This window comes from Lentinus tigrinus, assembly GCF_003813185.1.
Source record: "Lentinus tigrinus ALCF2SS1-7 unplaced genomic scaffold L226scaffold_6, whole genome shotgun sequence".
Classification (NCBI taxonomy): Eukaryota; Fungi; Basidiomycota; class Agaricomycetes; order Polyporales; family Polyporaceae; genus Lentinus; species Lentinus tigrinus.
This window is the reverse complement of record NW_027137915.1, coordinates 996,284-1,013,806: the sequence shown is the minus strand read 5'-3', so window position 1 is coordinate 1,013,806 and position 17,523 is coordinate 996,284. Positions and strand designations below refer to the sequence as shown.

The window sequence follows — 17,523 nt, the reverse complement described above, 5'->3', positions numbered from 1 at the left end:
AGGTATGCAGCACGGCCGGTAGCATGCGGCGAAGTGAGATCCGCGTTAACCTCGATTAACAGGACACGTTATATTGCGTCCCTGCTGCCCAAGGGGGAGCAGAACGTGCATATTCGACTCAACCTTTGAGTTCATCGACCAGGCCCTTGTCGCAGGGCCTGTCATTCAAACACCCAATAAGAAGCACGCGCATTTGTTTGGTCTTCGAAACTCACAATTTGAACAGAGCCGGAGACCTGATTTTGTGACCCACGGCGATCCAAACCTCAGACCTCTGCGTAGTAGGACCCCGCATCCACCGCCTCGTACTTCCTAAACGCCTCTGCGAACTTCCCCCAGCGTCCGCCATCCCAGCTCAAAACACCCTTCCACTCCTCGCTCTCCTCCCCAAATGCAAGCCTGATCCAGGTCAAAAATGCTGCGACCACAGTGTCCGCAAACACTATGCCCTCCCCGCCAAAGAATAGCTCCTTCCCCCCGTCCTCGGCCCTCTTCAGCCACTCCGCAACGGCATGGAAGCCGCTCCTCACCCCCTCCCAGAGGCGCTTCGCCTTCTCGCTCCCCCGCGGGGCGGCCTCCTCCAACGACTGCCCGAGCACCGCCTCCCGCGTCCTGCGGAAGTACGGCTGGCTGCGCTCGTTGAGCCTGGCATGCGACTGCGGCATCATCAGCGCGAAGAGCTCGCCCTTGCCCGGGAGGATCTCCGCCTCGAACGCGCGCAGGAACGCCTGCTGCAGCGCTGCCGTCGCCTTCGGGACGAGCGGATGGGTGTCCGGGTACGTCTTGTCGAGGTACCGCGCGATCGCGACCGAGTCGCTGACGGCGATGCGCGTGTTCGGGTCGTAGATGAACGGGCAGGTGTAGAAGGGCGAGCCGTCGGGCTTCGTTGACGTCGGCGCGGCGCCGATCTTCTTGCTGATGGGCTCGATGTCGGCGAACTCGACCCAGACGGTCTTGTAGGGGATGCCCTTGATGTTCAGGGTGTACCTGTGGGGAACGCCGAGGTGAGCTCTCAATTCCAGACGTCCTGTACAGGACGGGACATCACGTTGTGTGCGTACCTAGTCTTCCAAGTGTTTGGCCCCCAGGCGTTGACCTCGGACATGGACACCCGGCGGGGAATGTCGTAAAAGACGATGGGCTCAGGCATGTCGAACTGGTGCTAGTCTTCGGTGGAAGGTTGTCACTTGGTGTGCTGAAGACACTCGCCGCCCAGTCGGGTCCGTTATATACCCTCCTGAAAACCCCACTCAGCAGACCCACCGTCGGTTCATTATTCCTACTCGAGCTCGCCGTCCAAGATTTCTGGGGTGTTTGCTGACCGAGCTGATGGACCACCATCACCATGGTTGTCGAGAGACTCAGTCCTCGATGGGGAACACCTACGGTCTGCAGACGTGGTCCCCATGGCCATCTGTGGCTGACCGAGCAGCTGTTTCAGTGCCTGTGTGCTTGGTAAGAACGTCTCTGTTGGACAGCGGCACGGCGATTCCGAGCAGCGGGCGCACACATACATTTGTTCTGCGCCTGACCTCCATCCACACATTTTCGGGGGAGGTCTTATGGACACTTGCCTTATGGATACTCGCCAGTTGGCTTATGAAGCCATAGTCCTCCAAATTGCAATGCGCATATATGGTCCGGGTGGAAGTGTGGTCAGCTCGGGGTGAGGAAGGTCTTGATCGAGGTACATTAATGCGAGCGAAGCGAGCATACCCATTAGGCGGAAGCAGAGTGCACTTGCCCGGGACAGGCGGCCAAGGACAGATGTAACGGTCCGCAGATCTGTCTGAGATCTGCAGCTACCAGGTTTTGGAACCCCCGGGGGTTCGTTCGAACATCTTCCTATTCACATATAACTTCCCACAAATATGTAACCATGCCATTGCCATGTTTGCGGAAAGTTCAGTGCGATTGAAGGTGCTTTGCACTAAATATTCACGTCTCTGTTGAACCCCAGCATGTGGTTCGGGCGCCTGACTTGGACGTCTCTGAAACGGGCCTCGAGCCCTCTGCATACAATACGCAATGGTCGCACAGTACTTACTGCCAGACCATCGTGACTCACGAAGACTAGTAGCAGTCCTTCCCCCGGCAGGTACAGACAAACAAGCAACGAGCCCACGCCTACAACCCGGCCTAATGTTCCTTCTAGTCACTTGTTCAGTCACAAGGCCACCAAGCTTCATAGAGCTACATCTACCGTAAACTTCGCGCGTAAACGCGTGAACGGTGATCCGATTAACATTAGGCCAAAAGCTACGAACACAACCCCATCGAGTCGTTCATTACATATATCGTTAGTCATGCAGATCACATCGTTGTTCCCAAAGTCCAACCTCGACAGCTTTTCCGATGTTCAGGAATAATCGTCCAATGCTCAGTATACATAGGGGATGATGCGCCAGGGCACAAGCTTCTTGTACTTGTCCCAGTCCTTCCCATACCTGCGAAATGTACCCGCGTTAGCACAGGAGGGAAAAGTACAAGTTCGTTGACACACTTTAGCTGGCACGCCTCTGAGTCGCGCCTCTCGCGATGGATGAGGAGCACCGCGAAGTAGATGACATAGAAGTAGGTGATGGGCGTGTTGAACCCGGTCGGAAGAGACCATGCAAACGCCATAAGGAGATCGCCCCTACAAAAGAACATGCTCAGACTCGTGCACGGACCCGACGGAGATAAGTCACGTACATGTAGTTCGGGTGACGAGAGCGACCCCACCAGCCTGATGTAATGAGTTTCCTGCCGCTCTCGGTTGTCATGTACTGCAGGTCTGTCCGGAGGTAAGTCACGAGCCTCAGCTTATAAGTATGGGCATGCGAACACGTACTCTTTGTGTCGCGGCCGTTCCGGAAGTCGTTCTTCTCGCCGTTAGCAGCGCGGAAGATGTAGTAACCAGCCAAGTTGACGAGGACGACCAACGCGGTGTTGATCGGACCAAGTTCAATCTGGTTGAAGACAAGGTAGCGGGCCTGAAGGGAGTACACGAAGGGGACCCATGCGAGGTCCCCAACGGCAAGCATGAAGCCGAAACCGTCGGTGGTGATGTCCATGGTCGTGAGGATCGCCGGCTACAGTGTCCTGTCTAAGCAAGAGCAATATCCAAGCTATACCTCACTCACCTCGTTGTACAATGCATCAATTACGTAGAACATCTGGAACGCCAGGACTAGCCACATCGAGTCCGTGACGTTCGCGAAGCCACCACGGCGGACTGCCTGCTCGCAGACCATGCCAATGTCAATGAGCGCCCACAGGATGAGGCCCGGACGCAGTTCGTTGAAAGACTTGATGTCGAAGGAGCCAATAGATGGGTTCAGCTCGCGGCCAATGTAGAACTGCGGCGGCACTGTCAGTTACCCACGCACACGCGCATGAGCGGAGAAGACGCACATCATAGATGGGATTGCCGGAGTTACCACCGAGCGCGAGAAGCTTGCCGTTGCGGAAAGACGAGAGGTAGCAATACAGTGCCTGTACAACAGCCATGAGGATGGACGCGGTGACCAGGCCGATCCAGTGGTCGTATATGAAGGTAAGGGGCTGCGGGCCATAGCGGTAGATGACACCGGCGACGACGCCAAAAGTCAGGAGAGCGGTTGAGAAAGCTACGTGGCTGTCAGTGACATACGCACTTCGGAGCAGCAACATATGCCACGCACCATTAATCTTGTACTTCTTTGTCACACCGTTGCGCATAGGGACACCATCCACCCAATCACCCGGGAGAATAAGCCATGCCACGACGACGAACGCGTACCAGGCAAAGTATGCAATCGCTGCCTGTGTGTCCCACAGGCCCTTCCACCAGGACGGGTCGGATAGCGAGTCGAGGATGACGGCGGTGTCGATGGGAGGGGGGCAGCCACCGTGGCTCTCGGAGCAGCCGAAGTAGAGCGCGTAGGTCATGGTGGGGACACCGATGGTGATAGCGAGCGCGCCAGGGGGGCCGAGGAACTCATAGTGTTTTGTGCGCGGGTTGAGGTCGGCGGCGGCGACGGCCTTGGAGGAGGACATGGTGGTCGTGGACAGAGGGGACGTGAGAGCGCGCACGCGTCACGACGCGTCTGTGGGTGTAGGGGGAAATTGAAGTGGGCTGATACGCCGGCTAGAGGCCCGGCTAACTCGGGGGGTCACGCGTGACATTGTGTGACTGTGGCCGCGGGAGGGGAGAGGTCGTGGGCGGGGACTGGCAGCTGGACATGCACTGATGGGCTTCTTCTCTGGCAGGCGGGCTGAGGACACGACGTCGACCGTGCACGACGATGGCCCCGTCGTCCGCGTTATTCGCTCGAGATTCGTGCGTATCTGCCAGCTCGGCTCGCTTCTCGTCGCACGCTGCTTACTCGTGGACAGTATGGCAAGGCCAAGGGCAAGGAGCGCGAGGTAGAACCAGAGCCCGCCCCCTCCGACTCCCCGTACGCGACCCCCTCCCTCGCCGCCTCGACCGCCTCCTTCGCCACAAGGACCGCAGACAAGCGCTCCCTCGCTGGCTCGATCCGCGCACCCCGGACGAGCTCCTCCACTTCCAGGAATTGGGCCGCCGCTTTGCACCCATCCCCCAGGCGCAACGGCAATGCCACTGACATGGCCTCCTCTCGCTCCTCCACAGACCTCATCACTGTCACCCTTGCCCAACGACTCAACGAACTTGCGACGGCCAACTCGGAGGGTTTGCTCAGGTGAGTGTCCTCTCTTGTGATCCAGTCATTGGGCAAGAGTGGTGGAGTGGGACGTCTCTGTGCGCGAGCTTGGCATTCTGGTTGCCTCCGTACGTGCTCCTCTATCCATTGCGCCGCCGCGTGTTTTGTCCTGCGCTTCTATCATGCCTGCGTCCAGGGCGATACTGGTCGCAACCTGCAAGCGCGCGACGGTGCCAATCTACAGTGCTTGAGTTTAACCGCGTCTACACGAGGCCTATCCATGGTATGGTCCTTTTGTGTCTTGATTGTGCTGGTCTCGTCGCATATCATCGCTCCCCCGAATGTACGCATCATCCGGGGCTGCTACTCCGCATATCCACTCGCTATGCGGAGGCTGCCGCATGAACTTGACTGTTAGGCCGCGTCCGGTGCCCCAAATAAATCGACTTCGATCGTGCCGATCATGACGCGTAGCCAGTTTGCTTTCATGTCCGCCAACCTGGCTCTTCGCACACTCCCACTGTCATGTACTCACGCGACTCCCCCGCAGTGATGATGAATATCGTCTTCTCCGCCAAAATCTCTTCGAACGATTTGCCAGCGGCTCTGCTGTGCCCACGGAAGCTCCCCTAGTCCCCATGTCCCGGCCAGCACAGGGTTCTGCTGATTCACGAAGTGAGTGGCATGCTCGGTTCCTATGCCTGCAAATCCCATTGACCCACCTTCGCCAAGATTCCGCCTCCCACGGGCGCCGCTCGTCTTCCAACTTCCACGTACAACCTAATTCAGTCCGCTCGCCTTCCATCTCTTCCAAGAAGTCCTTCTCCTCGACCGTGACCGGCCTCCTCAAACGCGCTACCAGTCGCCGCATAGTATCTATGCCCGCCGACCCTAACAGCGACACGATGAGCGTGTATTCCATGATCTCGTCGCCTGCAGAGCGTGTCACACTACCCAGGAAGCTCTCCAAGCAGAGCAGCGACCTGTCCCTACGCACTGAGACTTCCAACCCCCGACTATCGCAGACGTTCGCACGACGCACGGTGATCGGCAACCACACCTTCAGCGCGACAGACCCTGGCACGTCCTCCCGCCCACGGACACGCTCCGGGAGCCGCGCGGCACCCCCGTCTTCCTTCCCCGGCTCAAAAGGGGTTGAGGCATCATATACCCACATCAGCATGACTGAGATACCAGACGATGACCAAGTTGAATCCGTGCAAGATATCCGACATCAAATAGAGCTCGTCGAGGCGGAAGGCCGGCGACTGCTCGACGCGTTCAACGGACTTGAGCTCTCCACCCTCACGCGACGACGGAAGCCCCCGGTCATCCCTCCACTACCTTCTCTCGGATCCCTCAACGACGGGAGCTGGCCGGCCGGTCCCCTCCGACCGGGGAAGGACGCCGACGCGCTATCGTTCAAGTCAAGCGGGTCGGCACGTACCGCACGATCGCTCAAACGCACACCCTCGGTCGGCACGAAAATGCGCACGGCCACGTCTTCGACGACGCTGTCCTCTCAACCCGCCATCATGCGCAAAGCCTCCATGTCCTCCGTGTCCTCGCGTGGGCGCACCAACCCTGCTCTCCCCGCGCTCGCCGCCCACCTCGGACTCGCGAGCAGCTCCAGCGTCAACCTCGCGCGCAGCACTGGCCATCTCCCGCTCGAGACGGTCGAGGAGAGCGAAGGTAGGCCGACGAAGCTCAGCGCGTCCCGCAGCGGGAGCAGGCGCCGCGACTCGCGATGGGCCGAGACGAGCGTCGGGAGCGTGAGCAGTCCGATCTCCCCTGGGACGCGCTCAGAGGCGGGCTCGACGAGCTCGGGGAGCAAGCGTGTGCTCGGGCCGGGGCAGATCGACGATGACGAGCTCATCAGCATGGAGGCCGAGCTCGCGGATATCCGGCGACGTCGGGAAGAGGTCACTGCGCGGTACGAGGCGCGGCTGGAGTACCTCCGCGCGCGGTTGAAGGGCGCGGAGCTGCGCGAGAAGATCCTGCGCAAGTGAGTTCTGTGCCGAACTTGAATGAAGGTGGCTTGCATACGAACGAAGAGGGGAGGTGTGTCTCCGCTGTTGTTGTATATTCCCCGCTCTGCTGCTGCTGTTGCATGGTTGCATATATTCCACTCCACGTACGCTTGCTCCTCCGTCCTCGTAGTGGCAGTGCGTCCGCGCAGGCACTGTTCCACCGCGACCCCGTCCCCGTCCCGTGCCAGAACGTGCTGTCCGCTCGTTACCAACTTACCACGTTCCACGTTCACCCTTACGATCCCGCCCACGTCCTCACCGATTCCCGAATGCCGGACACAGCTGCAGAACCCACCTGTATTCGGCTACGCACTATACCAGCTTAGAAGTACCCAGCCTCCAGCACCAGCCGCATGGATAATCGACAAACGGGATGTAATGTATTTACCTACCTACTGCGTGTCGCGACCCCATACTATAGGCTACTACTTACGTAGCATACTCTAATCGTCGCTCCTTCATGACAACCCGTTCCTTTCCTTGGCATCTGTCGGTGCGAGCTGTTGTCCTCCTGGTACCGGGTGTTGAGTATGACCAGTGGTCTGCGATACGACCGAGACTTTGTCCGCCCTAACCACCTCTCGAGGAACTCAAGCCAGTACTACACTCTTACCCGGGCGCTAGCTGTTCTTGCCTTCATCAACAGGTTGTGGTCAAGTCAAGTCTACCAAATCACTATCTCAAGCAATCCTGAGCATAGTTCCTCTTCTGTGTTCCTGTACCCGCTGGAACTGACCATTCATTCCAAGTCTGGGTGAATATCCCATCTCATGTGAGCTGTCGTCAACTCGAACATGGTCATGGGGCCGACGGCGTACCTGGCATCCGAGTCTTGCTGCGGATCGTGTCTTGAGATATATCCACCACCATGCCTGAGCCAATCGTCTTGTACGACATCCCTGGAGTCACAGCGAAGGTCAAGGCATGGTCGCCAAACACTTGGAAGACCAGGTGCGGTGCGGAACGACATCAATGATACGTCATGTAGAGTACTGTTCAAGTCTCACGCGTTAACGATTCTCAGGTATTGCTTAAACATAAAGGGTATTCCGTACAAGACCGTCTGGGTCGAGTACCCCGACATCGAAGCCCTGTGCAAGAAGATCGGAGCCAGTGCCACCGACAAACGCACGGACGGGACCCCGCTATACACCCTACCTGTCATCTACGATCCCAACACCAAGACCGCCGTCTCCGAGTCCGCTACCATCGCGCGTTACCTCGACCGCACGTACCCAGACACCCCACGTCTCATTCCAGCAGAGGCGGACGCCCTCGTCTCCGCATTCATTGACGCGTTCTGGGCGGCATTGGACTGGCAGTTCGAGCCGATCATCCTCCCAGTCGAGACGTCGATTCTGCGCCCTGCGAGCCGGCCGTACTTCCGCGAGACGCGGGAGAAGAAGCTTGGCTGCAAGCTGGAGGAGGCCGCCCCCCCAGGCAGCGCAAAACACGCGCAGTGCTGGGAGGGCGTGCAGAAGGGAGTGCACAAGATGGCGGGCTGGCTAGATGCGGACGGACAGGAGAAGAGATTCTTCATGGGCGACAAGATGGGGATCACTTACGCGGACATCATGCTCGCGAGCTTCTTCATGTGGTTCAAGATGTCTTTTGGAGACGAGAGCCAGGAATGGAGGCGCATCATGAGTTGGGACGGAGGAAGATGGGCCGGTTTTATGAGCGCGTTTGAGAGGTATGAAGCTGTCGTTGAAGGAGAGGAAGTGGTGCTTCGACCATGACGCCACCATATCTGTAAAAGTGCAATAATATGGTTACGTTCAAGTCCGGGTTAACAATGTTGGATCCCTCTGTTCATCAATTTAGCGCTCATACTGACGTCATGCCATGAGGCTACCAGACCGTCGTACCAACGCAGGTGAGTACTCTGAGTACACTGTACGGACAACGCTGACCTTGTACTTGCCTTGGAGAACCAGATTCTATGTCGCCATCACAATGAATACATCGACTTGCTCTCAATTGAGATCACTAGTACCTTCACTCTTGCAGCACCGTCTGCTACCCCGTCCGAGCCCCGGTCACTTGATTGCGCAGCATACAGAACTTCTACATGAGAGGACCTCACTGCGTCCACACGAGATGCATATAACTGTCGCTGCCTCTAGTCCATGCCAAGGGCCAATGATACTTATCATGATGGCAATGATAGACAGGAGGAGTCATCGATTTTTTTTCCAGAGATCCGTTACACTGGAGCATTTCGCAGATAATATAGAATGATAGAACCTTGATTGAGCTATGACAGGCCCACCAAAGGCATGCGCTTTGAACATCGATTTGGAACCTTGGGTAGTAGAGTAGCTGATGTGGACCTCATGCGGGGAAAGGGGAGCGTGTTCTTCATCTCAACTGTTCGGTTCTGCTGGAAAGAACATTGCAACTAAGTAGAGATGGGCTGAGAACGCAGGTCTGGGAGGTCTGGAGCCCCGAACTCGCCTTAACTCGGTCGATGTATTGACATTGTCCCACGATTGGCTACTGAAGAACCCTGATTACACGTGTCCTTGCCTTGGCAGCAGATATAGTCCTCGGCATCCTGGACGCGTCAGCACAGAAGTTCAGAAGTGCGGCGCGAGACGCTGTCGGAGATTGCACGCACATATTACATGGTCCTCTGGTGCTGAAAGGCGTCAAGGCGAGTCTCAGCAAGTATTGTGCTTTCTTGTTGCAAAATCAGTACACGAGCCTCAACGTCTTCTCAAGGCGGGCAGTGGCACAACGGAAGTAAATGCTTGGCTCTCGTTCACGTCATGCATGAATCTTCTCCCGATGACAGGCTCTGACGCCGGGCGCGAGAGATCGTACGGTCCGTCGATAGTGTGCTTACCAAGTCGTCTATGTTGGTACCCCGGGCGACGGGCAGAAGAGCCGGCTCGAGTCATCTTTGGATACAAAACTGTGGGAGGATCCTGAAGGGCTATAAAAGAAGCTCGACCTTAGTGAACCTTTGCGTCAAACAGCCTCCCCGAGACGACTACTCGGAGGTCTTTGAACACCAGTGCCTCACCCCGGCCTCACCACCATCATGTCAGAACCCATCGTATTCTACGACCTCCCGGGTAACGCAGCGAAGGACAAGGCATGGTCCCCAAACACATGGAAGACCAGGTATGCCATCCCACCATCGACCCCATCTCCACAGCCACTGTAATGACCAGCGCGCATCGCATCCTCCAGGTTCTGCCTGAACATCAAGGGCATTCCGTATAAGACCGTCTGGGTCGAGTATCCAGACATCGCCGCACTTAGCAAGAAGGTCGGCCTGAGTCCCACAGACACCGACCCATCTGGCTTGCCTCACTATACTCTCCCCGCCATCTACGACCCAAACACACGCACCGCGGTGGCCGAGTCCATCGCCATCGCACGCTACCTCGACAGGACGTACCCCTCCTCGGGGCCGACGCTCATCCCGAAGGAGACAGACGCGCTGCACATGGCATTCATCCAGGCCTTCCGTGATGCGTTCATGGACGATGCGGGGCAGCTCGTCCTGCCCGCAACCTGCGCGCAGCTCAACCCGCGTAGCGAGGCGTACTTCCGGAGGACGCGCGAGGAGTGGTTCAAGGCGAAGTTGGAGGACTTCGCCCCGGCCGGGAGCGAAAAGAGGGAACAGCACTGGAAGGGCCTCGAGAAGGGGCTGCACACCGTGAAGGGGTGGCTCGAGGCGGACGGCACTGAGAAGCTCCACTTCATGGGAGACAAGGTCTCGTTCGCGGATGTCTACGCCGTATCGTACTTGCTCTGGATGAAGCTGATTCTCGGGCCGGAGAGCGAGGAGTGGATGAATATGATGCGGTGGGACGGTGGCTACTGGGAGCGGTTCATGGCCGAGTTCGACAAATGGGAGACTGTGGATGTTGGGACCGCAGCAGAGATGTGATAATCATAGATGAATGGACGCACCTCATGGACATCTGGATCACATAGTGCGCGTATGCTTGCAAGTGCAGAGCAAGGCCACGGTCGGTGAGTGAATAGACGCCTGTCTGCCAGTTTGGTCCAAGCTGCGCAGCGCGCAACCGTGATTTTGCTGCTGCGTGTGTGCGTTCCTCATCAGGGTCTCGGGAGCAGAGTGAGACGCATACATGCAGCCTGAAATCCCATATGCGCAGCTTGAGCTGCGCAAGGAGGTCAGCCTTGTGTGCCAACTTGAGCTGCGGTACCGGCGAAGCGACACGCCCTCCTGAATACCACTCACTGCTCGTGCTGCTCTATAAAGACGGTCTCGTCCTTGGCACATACAGCAGCAGCTACCTCGAGCAATTCCGGAGTTCCTACGTAGTCAGTGAGTTTCTTATGTATCTGAAGACCCTCCGGCCCTGACCATGGCTCTAGTAGAAGACTCACCATGATCACAACGTCTCCCGTCGTCCGCGCCGCACTTGAATCCGATATCGAGCAGATCACCCAACTCTTCCTCGATTCCGTCGACACGTCTGTCCCAGGCATCACATTCTCCGCCGACCCCGACTATACCCCAGACAAGATCTCCCCGGTCCTGCAGAAGCGCCTCTTCCCGCCTCGCTCACACAAAACCTACGTCCTCGAGCTGCACACGGGCGAGATCGTCGGGTACGGGAATGTCAAGCCTGACGGCGGCCCAAATCACGACGAAGACGAGCTGGATATGTTCTTCGTCAAAGTCGGGCTTGGGGGCCAGGGCTATGGTAGCCAGCTCATGGAGGCGATCCAGGCGGAGTGGGGTGAGCACGGGTTGTGCGTGCATGTCTTCCAGAAGAACACGCGGGCGATACGCTTCTATGAGCGATGGGGGTTCCAGTTGATCGAGGGTGCGGAGGAGGACCTGGAGTTGCATATGGCAAACGGACCGAAGGCGGAGACAGCGTGCTTGATGCGGTGGCCACGCACCTCGTGATCGCGTTCGTAACGCATGCATGAGTCGGCAGCACAACTACGGCACGCAGGAGCAGCAGTTGTGGAAGTGGGCGGGCGGAGCTTGGAACCTGCAAGGAAGAGTGGAAAATTTTGTTCGCAGTCTTATTAGTCGTTTATGTCTGGATCCTGGATGGTCATGATGGAGGGTATACGTGTACATGGCATGAGCGCACAGCGCACTGGGGATGCATCGTCCTAAGCAACTATAATCTGTACCGAAGACCAGTCAGTATGAGTCCACGCGCTTCCACTACACATGAAGTACATACCGTAGCAACAGAGCATGTCCGAAAGCAGAAAGATCATACAAAATGGGCAGCGAGAGTCTATACGGGCACGTTCTCCTTCGCACTCAGCACCTCCCTCACCGGGCTCCGCGAGCCCTTACGTGCAGCCAGGCCACTCTTTGCGGGTAAGCTGCCGATCTTCTCCAGCTCAATGCTCACATCCTCGCCGCCATCCCACTCCTCCTCAAGCAGGCTGGGTGTCGTATGTTCCGTACCTAGCCGTATAGGCGAGTCGGTTTCGACAACCGGGGGCATAGAATGCTCTGTCTGGAGAGTGGATGTCCGGCTCTTCTGGCGCTGCGCGAAGAGTGCTGCTGCGCCTCCAGGAGTGGGCAAAGGGGGCTGAAGCTTCGAGGCAGGGAAGACGGGTCCGCCCAGGCCTAGTGAGTCGAACTTCTTCACGAATGCTGCGAGGGCTTGACGTTCATCCTCGAGCTTCATCCGCATCTACAACGGCTAATCAGCATGGTGCTGTTCCCAACAGAGCAACCGGCATACCTTGCGCTCCTTGTCGAGCTGTTTGACAAGCTCATCCGCCCAGGCTTCCTTCTCCTCTCTGAGCTTAATCTCCGCCTCAAGCTTGGCGCCCCACTCCTTCTCGACATCCTCGCGGACAGCACGGAGTGGCTCGCCCAGGTTCTCCTCGTAGCCCTTCACGACGATCTCGAGCTCGCGGATCGTCTTCGCTTGCTCCGTGAGGAGTTTGTCCTTCTCGCTGTCAGGGGCATCAGGGGGAAGCTGCGGCCGCGCAAGCAGCGCAGCCTCAAGCGAAAGAATTTGGGTGGCTTGCGTGTCCATCTGCCGTCGTGCTGCGAGCAGTTCTTGTTGCAGCTAAGTGGTCGAATGTCATCAGTTTCGGTCCGACGCGTGCAGGTCATCCTACTTACCTGGTACGGAGACATGTCGAAGTCGACCTTCGCTGGACTTGCCGGACGGGACTCGTCGCCCTTGTTCTCGTCCACAGTCTGACTCGTCAAGATCAACTTCGTCAGCTGTCTGATGCGCGCGTTCAAATTGTGCATCGCGAGGCTTTCATCCAGCTGCTCCCTGGCAGACAGCCTGCGACCCTTGGCAGGCGCACCGCTGTTCTCCTTCTCCTTCTCCGAAAGACGTTTCTTGAGCTCCTCGATCTCTTTGCGATACCGCTCGAGGAGGGCGTCGGTGTCAACAATTTCCTTCTTCTGTGCGTGCAGCTGAACTTTCTTGATGCGTTGCGCGAAGAGCAGCGTGGACGTGGACTCGGCGACGGCGGAGGCGTCGGGGTTGATTGTACAGATGACGGAGATGCGCGCATTGCCTGAAAGTGAGGGCTGGAGCATGCGGGTTAGCTTCGAGTTCCGGAATGGGACGTGGTCGCTGTGTGCAGGCGAATGATGAGCAATCAATATAGAGACTTCTCTGCGTAGACATACCTCTTGCCCTTCGCGGAGTTCTCCGCGAGAGTCGAGATGACCGACCCAAGGGTGAGCAAACTGCAGACACACAATTGAGTGTATGTGTCAAGGGAAGACTGTGGGTTAAACTCACCTGGTGTTAATGTACTTGCCTTCTCGTGTTCTGTCCTTGTCGGATGTCGCCTTCTCAGAGCCTGCCAAGTCGATCAAGCTCTACAGAACGTCGTCAGTCGCAGCACACTGCTCGAAGGTCCGTTGGACTCACTAGAACGGATGTCTGGACACTCTTGCCGCCACGAGCCTGCAAGCGCGGTCCGCCTGGTGTGGGGGGCCGGAACCCAGGTGTCGTCCTACCACTCGGGACATCATCCGCCGTGCTACCCCTCTCTCTGCTCTCGATGACTAGGCGGAACACACTATGACTCCGACTACTGCGCTCGTTCCAGTCCGTGCTAGCTGTCCGCCGGTTGCCTTCACCTCGCTGCAGCACCTCATGCACGCCCTTCAGACAGGTCACCACCTCCTCTCGGAGGGGCGTGAGGACGACGTTTGCGCCCGTGCCCTGAATCTGCACAGGCTGAGAGACGGAAGAAGACGGTGGCGCGAGAAGATCGTGGATGGCTTCGTTGTATATTTCGAGGTATGAGCACCGTAGGAGGTATTCACGAGTTGGCGTGCGCTTGATGTAGGCAAAGACATCTTTCATGGCGCGTGGTATGATGCCTGGTTGGTCTTCGTCGCCGGACTGCACGCATTATTAGCGAACACTTGTCTTCTGTGGTGAGTACATACGGACGTACCAGAGTGAAGGTCTTGCCGGAGGCTGTCTGACCATAGGCGAAGATGACAGAGTTGTAGCCGTCCATTGCAGCGCATACATGGCTACGAGCGACGGCATTGTACACGGGCTTGTTCTCCGATCCTGTCAAAATCTCATCGAAGCGGAAGTCTTGAGCAGGGGTCGCAGCGGATTTCATGTGTTGTTGTTGTAGCTTGATAGTCTTTGGGTGTGTCGCGGTAGTCATGTCCCACGCAGACGGGTTATCTGAGGGTCGAATCCTGCACAAACTAACTCGACTGATGCACCATGCAGGAACATGAAGTGAGCTCACCTAATAGATACCAGCACCTTGTCTTCATTGCCATACTCCGACCTCAACATCGCCTCATCGATCTCCGCAGAGATATCCGCCTCGACGTTCTCGAAATCCACAAGTACTTCCTCCGGGTCCACATTGCTGACGTCCATCTCGCTCACATTAGGCATGAGGAACGGGCTTTCGGAGCCCTTACGCGGCGAGACCGGGGTCTTTGGTCGTGAGCCATCCCTACTCTTGCTGCGCGAGGGGGTGGGTGGAACCGAGGCGAAACCAGGTTTGCCATTGAGACGCGTGCGAGACTCGCTGGAGAGAGGAGCCTTGTACTTCTTGGAGGAGCCGAGCAGACTGGGAGTTGTCGAGCGGGGCAGGCGGGTGTGATCGTCATCGGCACCAGTAGCGACTGAGAGGCCTGGGTTTCGGCGTGGTGTAAAGGGAACGGGGCGGGCGAGCTTGCTGTTTGCTGACATCTTGTATAGTTGCGCGTCGTGTCTTGAATCTTGCGGGACGCCGTGAACGGCTAGTTCAACGTTGGAGACAGGAGGCCGAGGCACGGGGTGTTCAACCGTGGAAATAGTCGCGTAGCGCGACGGTGTCACGTGTGCGCGTTCCTCTGGACGCCCGACTTTTTTCAGGGCGGCTCTGTCCTGTCAAGTTGTCATCGACGTCCTCATCCCACTCGTCCTCTTTACCTGACCTCGTATGCTTCTTCAATCCGACGCGTCAAGTGTCGGGAGAAGTCCAATGACAGTTGCTCAAATGCACTCCGGGGTGAGTTTCTCCTCTGTCTCTGTCGTCCAACCGATCAATATAGGTCGACCCTCTTGTATGTAGTCAATGATGAGAACTTTTGTCCAACTGCTGTCCTAGTTGCATGTCGATACGCTCGAATGCGAAATGCGGACTTCATCTACCTTTTCATGCTGATATGACATCTCGCGCTCTCAAATCCTATGTGCTTGACTTCCTTGCTGACCTCGATCTCTTTGCTAGTGACGTTGCTGCGCGGTACGGCCCCTGCTGTTGTCAAACCGGTGCCTTCCATTTCTCACCCTTACCCTAGGCTTGGTCACGTCATAGGGTCGGATCCGCTCGAAGGCCCCATGCGTTCAAGTCGCGGTGGTCCTGCTCCTCACTCACCCTGATCTGGCAAGCAAATGGTAAGTTCCCAAATTTGCTCTGTCTCCTCCACAACTTGTCTGCCCTGTCGATGATATATGAAACACGAATGATTTAATGAGCCCAACCTGCCCGGCAAAGCCGTGGTGGGCGTGACGACCCTTTTTTGCTGAGACACCATCCTTGATTGCCCCCTATTGGCGTCTTCATACTGACCTCTTGCCTTCCCGGAGCTGGTGGATCCATGAACAGCCAGCGTATCAAGCTTCATGCAGCGAATCCTGCTCCGAAGTTCCCGAACCTCCTATCATGCAGGCTCAAGAGTGACTTGACCGCGCCTACTTAACTAAGTCCTGCACAGGCCTATCAGGTAGAGCATTCTGGTGCATTCCTAGGTGATCTCCCCTCCAATGCGACTGCAACGAGGTTGCTGCGTCTTCACAGGACCGCATGCCTCGCAGCTGCTTTCCGCGATCGGGACGGGCTTCAAGTTTCTTGTCTGCTGTAAACGCAGCTTCACGGTGAGTAGTCATCCTTTCCTCACAGTACCCTCCCCACCTCCCCTTGCTGTCGATGATATCCAAAACACGAATGATTTAATGAGCCCAACCTGCCTCGAACATCGAGGTGGGCGTGACGACCCCTTTTTTAGCTGAGACCCTCCTTTCCCATCCCACTCCACCTCTCTATCATCGTCGCTTCCCACTCATGCTTCTTATCCCAGGCCATGCACTCAAGCGCATGTCAGAAGTCTTCTCCGGCAGGACACGCGTAGGTGAGTGATATCCGCGCACCGGCCTCCGTTTTATCTCTCGCTTCGACGCGCCGGGTCATCCCTTCACCTGTCCTTCACATGGTCCAATATTTCCTTTCGAAGTTCGCACAGAGTGGCAGTCGTACTAGAAGTGTTATTGTGGTGATAGTACAGAATCTTGTGATGCACTAGCTACAACCCCCAATCGTGAGTGGTCCGAAGCAATCAAGAAAGTCCGCCGCTACACGGCACTACTACTCTACAGTCCGAAAGAAGTCCATTAGGAGAACGCGTATCGTAAGGCGTGATAGACGACGTGGCACGACGTCAAGGGCATTTACACTGACAGTCATGAGGAGGCTCGGGATCCGTTCGTTGGCTTAGAGCTCGATCTCGGCAGCGAGCATAGCGGGAGCGATGGTAAAGTTCTCGCTGTCGTTGCCGGAATCTCCGAACACTGCAGAACGAATGAGCATCATCAACGGGCTTCCATACATGGCCGAGTACTTACAGACAATAGTGTAGTCATCACCGGCAGGGACGCTTGGGACGGTGACCTCATGCCACCCGTCGAGGATGGAGAAGTTCGACGCGAGGGGGTGCTCTACGGATAGGGGAGGTGAACAACCACCTCAAAGGACCCACGAAGTATTGTCACTTACTGAGGTCGAGACGACCACCCTTGGCGAGCACAATGGTACCATTGGGGTTAGTGATCTGCGCTGGGGCATCCGAAATGTCCCTGAAGCAAGGCGGCGTCAGTGACTGCCCCCAACGCGCAACCGAAGGCTTTACTCACCAGGTAACGTTCTGCTTGGAACCGACAGCCCAGATATCCCCGGTCTTTGGGCTCGTTACTGGAGGCACAAAGACATCGCGGACGGCAAGCGGGAGAGCCGAAACCACGGCGAGGAGAGAGAGCGCGAGAGTGAAGACGGAGAGCTGCATGACGGACTTGAACATTGTCGTGAACGTGAGGGGAGTGATGTTAGCGTTGGTGAGCGAAGTGGATGAACGCAGTGGCAAAGCGCGACTCAGAGCTGGGAGCAGGAAGCAATGAGATGGTTTGCTGGAGAGGCAGGACGGCGCATACGTCGGATTATATACGGCGTGGGGTACGCGCGCCTAGTCGAGATCCTGCGCCAGATCCAGCCAAAGAGCTGTGCCGCCACTCCTTCTCTCCACACCGCACACGGCAGTCCAGGCTGTCCGTCACGCACGGACCCTTCTGGCCAGCAATGCGACCGCCACCTTTGCTTTGCCGCCAAGTTCGAGC

The 17,523-nt window shown here is 57.1% G+C and overlaps 8 protein-coding genes across 8 annotated transcripts; 4 read left to right on the top strand and 4 right to left on the bottom strand.

The window, feature by feature from the left end:
- Positions 1 to 266: 266 nt before the first annotated feature.
- On the bottom strand, positions 267 to 1,105 carry L226DRAFT_458357 (uncharacterized protein; the record flags this gene model as incomplete). Its single annotated transcript, XM_067675437.1, has 2 exons — positions 267 to 987; positions 1,062 to 1,105. 2 exons carry the CDS (start codon positions 1,103 to 1,105, stop codon positions 267 to 269), a joined length of 765 nt encoding a protein of 254 aa, XP_067538305.1.
- A 1,048-nt stretch (positions 1,106 to 2,153) lies between these two features.
- Positions 2,154 to 4,045, bottom strand: L226DRAFT_532511 (ERG4/ERG24 ergosterol biosynthesis protein). The gene is made up of 7 exons (XM_067680271.1): positions 3,666 to 4,045; positions 3,397 to 3,611; positions 3,126 to 3,341; positions 2,834 to 3,074; positions 2,695 to 2,776; positions 2,504 to 2,638; positions 2,154 to 2,447 (listed from the first exon to the last, which is right to left on the bottom strand). Exons 1-7 carry the CDS (start codon positions 4,018 to 4,020, stop codon positions 2,381 to 2,383), a joined length of 1,311 nt encoding a protein of 436 aa, XP_067538304.1. The 5' UTR covers positions 4,021 to 4,045; the 3' UTR covers positions 2,154 to 2,380.
- A 168-nt stretch (positions 4,046 to 4,213) lies between these two features.
- L226DRAFT_568743 (uncharacterized protein) lies at positions 4,214 to 6,655 on the top strand (the record flags this gene model as incomplete). Its single annotated transcript, XM_067684208.1, has 4 exons — positions 4,214 to 4,303; positions 4,360 to 4,685; positions 5,197 to 5,321; positions 5,379 to 6,655. The coding sequence occupies 4 exons, from the start codon at positions 4,214 to 4,216 to the stop codon at positions 6,653 to 6,655; spliced, it is 1,818 nt and encodes a 605-aa protein (XP_067538303.1).
- Positions 6,656 to 7,534: 879 nt separating this feature from the next.
- On the top strand, positions 7,535 to 8,466 carry L226DRAFT_504141 (uncharacterized protein). The gene is made up of 2 exons (XM_067677968.1): positions 7,535 to 7,627; positions 7,701 to 8,466. The coding sequence occupies exons 1-2, from the start codon at positions 7,545 to 7,547 to the stop codon at positions 8,413 to 8,415; spliced, it is 798 nt and encodes a 265-aa protein (XP_067538302.1). The 5' UTR covers positions 7,535 to 7,544; the 3' UTR covers positions 8,416 to 8,466.
- A 1,165-nt stretch (positions 8,467 to 9,631) lies between these two features.
- Positions 9,632 to 10,650, top strand: L226DRAFT_610957 (uncharacterized protein). Its single transcript, XM_067686218.1, has 2 exons — positions 9,632 to 9,805; positions 9,875 to 10,650. Exons 1-2 carry the CDS (start codon positions 9,723 to 9,725, stop codon positions 10,578 to 10,580), a joined length of 789 nt encoding a protein of 262 aa, XP_067538301.1. The 5' UTR covers positions 9,632 to 9,722; the 3' UTR covers positions 10,581 to 10,650.
- Positions 10,651 to 10,852: 202 nt separating this feature from the next.
- Positions 10,853 to 11,881, top strand: L226DRAFT_610956 (acyl-CoA N-acyltransferase). Its single transcript, XM_067686217.1, has 2 exons — positions 10,853 to 10,985; positions 11,036 to 11,881. Exon 2 carries the CDS (start codon positions 11,049 to 11,051, stop codon positions 11,574 to 11,576), a length of 528 nt encoding a protein of 175 aa, XP_067538300.1. The 5' UTR covers positions 10,853 to 10,985; positions 11,036 to 11,048; the 3' UTR covers positions 11,577 to 11,881.
- A 41-nt stretch (positions 11,882 to 11,922) lies between these two features.
- Positions 11,923 to 14,844, bottom strand: L226DRAFT_458822 (kinesin-domain-containing protein; the record flags this gene model as incomplete). The annotated part of the gene is made up of 8 exons (XM_067675471.1): positions 11,923 to 12,330; positions 12,382 to 12,714; positions 12,771 to 13,239; positions 13,296 to 13,355; positions 13,411 to 13,490; positions 13,543 to 14,022; positions 14,078 to 14,336; positions 14,390 to 14,844. The coding sequence occupies 8 exons, from the start codon at positions 14,842 to 14,844 to the stop codon at positions 11,923 to 11,925; spliced, it is 2,544 nt and encodes an 847-aa protein (XP_067538299.1).
- Positions 14,845 to 16,627: 1,783 nt separating this feature from the next.
- On the bottom strand, positions 16,628 to 17,195 carry L226DRAFT_544218 (uncharacterized protein; the record flags this gene model as incomplete). The annotated part of the gene is made up of 4 exons (XM_067682257.1): positions 16,628 to 16,704; positions 16,759 to 16,851; positions 16,910 to 16,989; positions 17,047 to 17,195. The coding sequence occupies 4 exons, from the start codon at positions 17,193 to 17,195 to the stop codon at positions 16,628 to 16,630; spliced, it is 399 nt and encodes a 132-aa protein (XP_067538298.1).
- Between the last annotated feature and the right edge of the window lie 328 nt (positions 17,196 to 17,523).